Source organism: Strix uralensis, chromosome 1 (genome assembly GCF_047716275.1).
Source record: "Strix uralensis isolate ZFMK-TIS-50842 chromosome 1, bStrUra1, whole genome shotgun sequence".
Lineage (NCBI taxonomy): Eukaryota > Metazoa > Chordata > Aves > Strigiformes > Strigidae > Strix > Strix uralensis.
Window position 1 is genome coordinate 105498317 of NC_133972.1, and position 6210 is coordinate 105504526.

General features: G+C 46.7%; 1 protein-coding gene across 1 annotated transcript; it reads left to right on the plus strand.

The window, feature by feature from the left end:
- The first annotated feature begins 300 nt into the window (after positions 1-300).
- On the plus strand, positions 301-5735 carry IRX1 (iroquois homeobox 1). Its single transcript, XM_074876057.1, has 4 exons — positions 301-706; positions 3294-4308; positions 4876-4948; positions 5343-5735. The coding sequence occupies exons 1-4, from the start codon at positions 443-445 to the stop codon at positions 5398-5400; spliced, it is 1410 nt and encodes a 469-aa protein (XP_074732158.1). The 5' UTR covers positions 301-442; the 3' UTR covers positions 5401-5735.
- The last annotated feature ends 475 nt before the right edge of the window (positions 5736-6210 follow it).

Genomic DNA, 6210 nt, shown 5'->3' on the forward strand with positions numbered 1-6210 from the left:
TCACATCTAAGGGATTTAGGAGCACAGAAGAGCCGAGATTTGAGGAAAGACACCCCACTGAATCCTTCCACACTCCTCCTCCTCCATACCTAGGTTGCAATATATCTCTGACAGAAAGAAATCAGAACGAAAAAAGAAAATTATCGGCTCGATTTCTGTTCTCTCGCCCTGCCTGCCTCCAGTAAAGAGAGAGGGGGGGAAGGAAAAAAAGAGAGAGAGAGAAAGAAAGAGAGAGAGATCCAGAGAAGCCCGGGTTTGTTCTGCTCCCCTCCCTGGCTGTTCAGGCTCCCTCCTCCCCCTTCTTTTTTTTTTTTTTTTGTATCATTCCTTCCTTCCCCCCCCCCATCCCTCCCCCTCCTTTTTTTTTTTTTTTTTTTTTTTATATTTCTGCCGCTTCTGCCGCCGCCGCCAGTGCCGCCGCCGCTGTGCCCGCGCCCCGGAGATGTCCTTCCCCCAGCTGGGCTACCCGCAGTACCTCAGCGCCAGCCAGGCGGTGTACGGGAGCGACCGGCCCGGGGTGCTGGCTGCCGCCGCCGCCGCCGCTGCCGCCGCCGCCGCCGCTTCGGGCCGGCCCGCGGGCGCGGAGCTGGGCAGCGGCTCGGCCGCTGTCACCTCGGTGCTGGGCATGTACGCCAGCCCCTACAGCGCCCCCAACTACAGCGCCTTCCTGCCCTACACCGCCGACCTCGGCCTCTTCTCCCAAATGGTGAGTGAGCGCCGCGCTGCCTCCCGCGCATCCCTCACCCCCCTTCCCCGCCACCCGCGGAGGGAAGGGGAGCGGAGGCCGCGGTGCGGGAGGCGGCGGCGGTGGCGGGTCCCGCCGCGGAGAAGGGAGCGTGTGTGCCGGCGGGTCCGGGAGGGAGGGAGGGAGGGGAGAGGGACAGAGGGGCCGGGGGGCGGCGGGCTCCGTCTGCAGGCGCAGCCCCCACCCGCCCCGTCGCTCCAGCCGGGCAAAACTCCTCCGAGTTTTTCTCCTTGGCGCGGAAAGGGCTGAGCGGGGCTCCTGCCTCTGTGTTGTCGGCTCTCCCTAGCAACTCGGCTTCCCCCCCCCCCTCTCCTTGTTGTTATTGGTGTAGTTGTTGTTGACGGGTGATATTGTCGGTCCTGTTGTTTCAGTTGGCTTTCCAGCGCGCTCCTCTCTCCGCCCGGTCCTTTTCTTTGCCGCCGAGCTATAAACAGGTTCCGTCCGAAAGGCCAAAGTGCAGTGTCAGTAGCTGGTACGCCCGTTCATTTCAAGACTTTTTCCTTAAACCCTAAAAATGGCCCGTTCTGTCCCCTGAACTTTTCTTACTCTGATTATGGCGAGTATCACAGATCGGATTTGCATCACGCGAAGGAGGACATCTACATCCCATTATATGCATCGGAGCAGAAAGGGATATTGGCGTTAACTCTGAAACAAATTGCCGTCACCCAGATTGTCCTCGGATCTCTTTTTTCCTTTTCTTTAGAATGTAATGGTTAGAAAGTGAAACATCTTTTTTTTTAACTAACTGTTTTTCTCTCTGGTGTCGTTGAAACGTTTTCGTTGCTAGTATCTCCAAATTTCTCGGCGGCGGTACACATAGTACACACTTAATTTCTGATCGCCCCTCTTTTCTCTCCCCCCGAAACATAAAAGTGTGAACATTTATAACTGGGCGCATGCAAGGCATAACCTGTGAGGGTTTTTAATATATATATGTAGGCGAGTAGGTAGACAGGCTGTTGAACAAGGGTCGGCATCTGAAAACAGGGAGTCTTGTGCTGCAAACATTTCCTACGAAGGCACATTTAACAGCGTGCGTTTCCTACTTTTTTTAACCTTGATTTTGGAAATGCAGTAAAAGTTGAGACAGAAGCAATGAGTGATTTACAAGTGGCTTCTTCAAAAGAATTCCCAGCAGAGATTACACAAAAAAATATCATTTCAGCAACAATAACAAAAGACAGCGGAATAAAGGGAGTGCAGAAAGCCTACTCTGTAACACATTACAAAAATTACATCGGGCTTCTCTTTGTGTATAAGCTTTGTCTCTGAAATTAAAATACATGTTCCTTTTTAACTGTCTGACAAAGTTAGATCGGTTTCTTCGCGGACATTTTTTGAAGAGGTTCATTTTTAAGGCTGACAAATTTCGCAAGAGTAATACTAAGAATGTATTTCTGAACTAGAAAAAAAAGCGAGATTGTAGTAGAAGCAAGGAAAAAAAAAAAAAAAGAAAACGGCTTTAAACATTAGCTATTTAGGAACAGTTCCCTCTCCTACTTGCAAAGTATCCTGGTATTTTCCTACGGTGATTTATCATGACGATGATATTTTGAAATAAATCCCCAAATTCCTAGCATTTGTAAACCAAGAGCTAAAATATTAAGTTAATATCTGGACAATTTGCGGTAATAATGAGGCCTAATGAGGTTGCTGGAAAGATAAAATGTTATTTACCAAAACACCTGATGGGATAATTTGACTTGCTGTGTTTTACTACTGATGATAAAAAGAATATTGATTGCAAATAAATCACCGTCTCTAAACGCTTGTAAACAATTTGTGTTTGCTCTGCCCAGATCAAAGTAAAACTTATGAGATAAAGTGTCTGCATATCCATATTCTACAATGCGTGGATCAGTTTTCATTCCAGAGTTTAAAGGCTCTTCTAACAGTTAGAAGTTAATGTTTTACACCAGAATCTTGGTGTATGATTTGGGGGGCGGCGGGGGTGTGTGTGTGCAGTTGGCTTGTATGTGGAAAATCTCTTACATTATAAGTGTCTTCGTACTGAAGTTGTGCATTCATCTCCCTAGTCTCGTCTCACGCCAACTCCTTTTAAAGGCAGATCTGGGGCCAAAGAAGAATGCTCTGCATGCATTTGTAATATCCTCCTGGATATTTTGCAGATAAAGGCGACGTTGTGCGCAGGCATTAGTGTGTAACTGTGGTGTAGTACCTGCTTTCTCTGTCTGATAATTTCGAGGGCACAATAAATTGTCTCGCCGAGGCGAATGCGAAGTTGCTGCATTCCCAGCGTTTGATTTGATTTTGTTTGCGGAGAAAATACCATGATGTCTGGCAGAGCCCAGCTTAGCCCCTCTCTTTTCCTTTCCCTGCAAGAAGGGGGGATCATTTGGGAATACCTCTGTCTGATCTAAACGTGAAGAGCCTGGAGCGGGGAGGGCCGAATTTGCCTGTGAAGACCCTTTGCACCGCTCAAAGGCGTATTCCGGCTCCCGGAGTAGCCTATTCAGGTCTGTTAGAGACACTAACGAGGTAATTGATGTGCTTTTTCCTCTCCGCTTGTCTGAATGTGTTGCAGGGCTCCCAGTACGAGCTGAAAGATAATCCGGGTGTCCACCCTGCTACCTTTGCTGCCCACACCGCCCCCGGCTATTATCCCTACGGACAGTTCCAGTACGGGGACCCGGGGCGGCCCAAAAACGCCACCCGGGAGAGCACCAGCACCCTCAAGGCCTGGCTCAACGAGCACCGCAAGAACCCCTACCCCACCAAGGGCGAGAAGATCATGCTGGCCATCATCACCAAGATGACCCTCACCCAGGTCTCCACCTGGTTCGCCAACGCCCGCCGGCGGCTCAAGAAGGAGAACAAGGTGACCTGGGGCTCCAGGAGTAAGGACCAAGAAGATGCAAACCTCTTCGGGAGTGACAACGAGGGGGACCCCGAGAAGAACGAAGACGACGAGGAAATCGACCTGGAGAGCATAGACATAGATAAAATCGACGAGAACGATGGGGAGCAGAGCAACGAGGAAGAGGAGGAGAAACCCGAGCTCCTGAGACAAAGCAGTGAAGAGGAGCACTTGGAAAAGGAGAAGGATTTGGCGCTGTCAGGGTCTGAAGGGCTGAAACCCAAAGACGCACTGGCCATGGTGAAGGAGGCGTCTGACAGCAGCACGCGAATCATCAGTCCCGGGGGACAGAACAACTTACAGATGCCATCTCACAGCAAACCCAAGATTTGGTCGTTGGCGGAGACGGCAACCAGTCCCGATGGTGCCCTGAAATCTTCTCCCCCTCCGCCCCCTCCTCCCCAGGTTAACCACACTTCTCCACAGATCCAGCACCCCGCTTTTCTCCCCAGCCACGGACTCTATACATGCCAGATTGGCAAATTTCACAACTGGACAAATGGGGCTTTCCTCACTCAGAGTTCCCTGCTAAATGTGAGGTCCTTTTTGGGAGTAAATCACCACCACGCTGCTCATCACAATCACCACCTCCAGGCCCAGCAACAACCTTCTGTTTTAACAGCAACCCTGGGAGCCCTAAGCAGTGAAAAACCTTCAGAGAGGACCAGTCCCAAACACATAGGTAATGAGCACATCAGGCATCCACCTCTCCCTTCATCCCCAACACATGCACGTGAACTTCTCCTTAAGGAATGGTGTCAGATTCAGCCCTGGTGTAACTGATTGCTTTGAACGGAGTTACAGACAGTTTATCCTAGTGCTGATTTCCACCACCACCCCCCACCCCACCTCCCCCTGAAGCATGTTGATTGCATATATTAGGCCCATTTCATCTGGGCTATTACATTCTCACCCTATACGCCCATCAAATAAGATGAAAATGCAGGAATAGCGCTGTGAAACATATTCTTTGAGCTTTGCTTTCCTTCCCTCCTTCCTGACCCTCATCTCCCAATAATTTCAATGACAGTCAAAAGTGTGGCAAGAAAAGCCTGCGTATTCCTTAAATAATGAAAGTAGGGAATAGTGTTGTACACACACACATATCTACACATGTCTGAACAAGGGGGTGAGAGGGAGGTGTGTTCTCTGCTCACTGTTCAGATTTTTATTGTTGTTATTCTAAAATGTTTCTCCTAATTTTTTTTTCCTTTTTTTTTTTTTTTTTTTTCCTTCTGTCTCCTTCTAGAAAGAGAAAATGCACCAAGGACCGAATCCCCACCTCAGCCGCTAAAATCGCCCTTCCAGCCTGTCCGTGACAAGTGAGTTTGTTTGTTTGTTTTCACTGCAGGAATGTTACTTATGTGAAACAGAGTGTTTGAATAATAAAGACTAATTATAACACCTAATCATCACCATAATAATACAGACAGACAAGAGCAACACAGAAGTTCCTGTAATCTTTTCAAAGTTAGGCTAAATTGCAATTGTAAATAGCCAGCCTGTAACTTTTCTGAAACTTAACAGACCTCAAAGATCTTGTGCTAATTACACCAGTGACAATGATTTCTGTGCAATTAACTAATACTAGGATGCTATAGCAATAGACAAGCAATTATAGGAAAGGATTATCTTTTTTTTTTTTTTTTTTTCCTGAAAGATTGTTACGTCTTTTTTTTTTTTCCCCCCCCCCCCCCCCCCCCTTCCCCCCTGCAGCTCTTTGGCTCAGCAAGAGGGAACACCGAGAATTTTAACAGCTCTCCCTTCCGCTTGATTAAATGGTTTGGTGAAAAAATATTACAGAGACTGGTATTAAGGACAGAAAAAAAAAAAAAAAGGAAACGGTATAAACGACTCCCATCAATCTCTTTTTGCAATAAGGTGGTGCAAATCCATAAAAGCGATTACACAAATCTGTAGATGGATCTCCTTCTTCATTGTACCATTTCAGGTCGTGTTATTCTAACCATTCTTGGATTATTTGTTTGGTAAATGTTTCCCATGTGTTTGTGTTTTTTCTGTATATAGAGTGATTTCAGATTGTAAATAGCGCGTCAGCAAAACTTGTCTAAATCATATATTTTTGTCTAATAAACTAAATGAAATTACGAGCTCTCTTCAGGTATGTGTTCTGTTGCTGCAGATCTTATATTACAAATCTATTCAAACATTTAAAATTTGTTTTCTAAAAAGCCAAGTCTCTTTGCCTTTGGGTAACTGAAACTTAAAATACCAAATCCAACCTTTTAATGACTCTGTTATCTATTTTGTCGAAAACAATCCGTGAGCTTCCCTTTTCATACACATAAATCTAAGAAGCTGAGTGAAGCTGGTTCTTGACTAGTAAAATGAACGTTTTCAATTGTGATGAGTCAGACGTGCTCCGTAGTATCCATTTTCCGAACATAAATGGACCTGAACTTACACTTACGGTATAAAATACATACCTGAAAATGAAAGGGACAAGTTTTCTCACAGTTCCCTAGTGTATAACTTTGCTGTCCAAACCGGTTCCTAAATTGGATCAAGAGCTTTAGTGCGTTGGTATACATTCCGACCGAAGCCGAAAAAAGCCAAGAGATTA

What these genes read in the sequence shown, in the direction of transcription:
- IRX1 (XM_074876057.1), top strand. Translation starts at nt 443, where the DNA reads ATGTCCTTCCCCCAGCTGGGCTACCCGCAGTACCTCAGCGCCAGCCAG. An exon ending in TCGGCCTCTTCTCCCAAATG is followed by an intron (nt 707 to 3,293) that starts GTGAGTGAGCGC and finishes AATGTGTTGCAG; the next exon opens with GGCTCCCAGTACGAGCTGAA. An exon ending in TTCCAGCCTGTCCGTGACAA is followed by an intron (nt 4,949 to 5,342) that starts GTGAGTTTGTTT and finishes TCCCCCCTGCAG; the next exon opens with CTCTTTGGCTCAGCAAGAGG.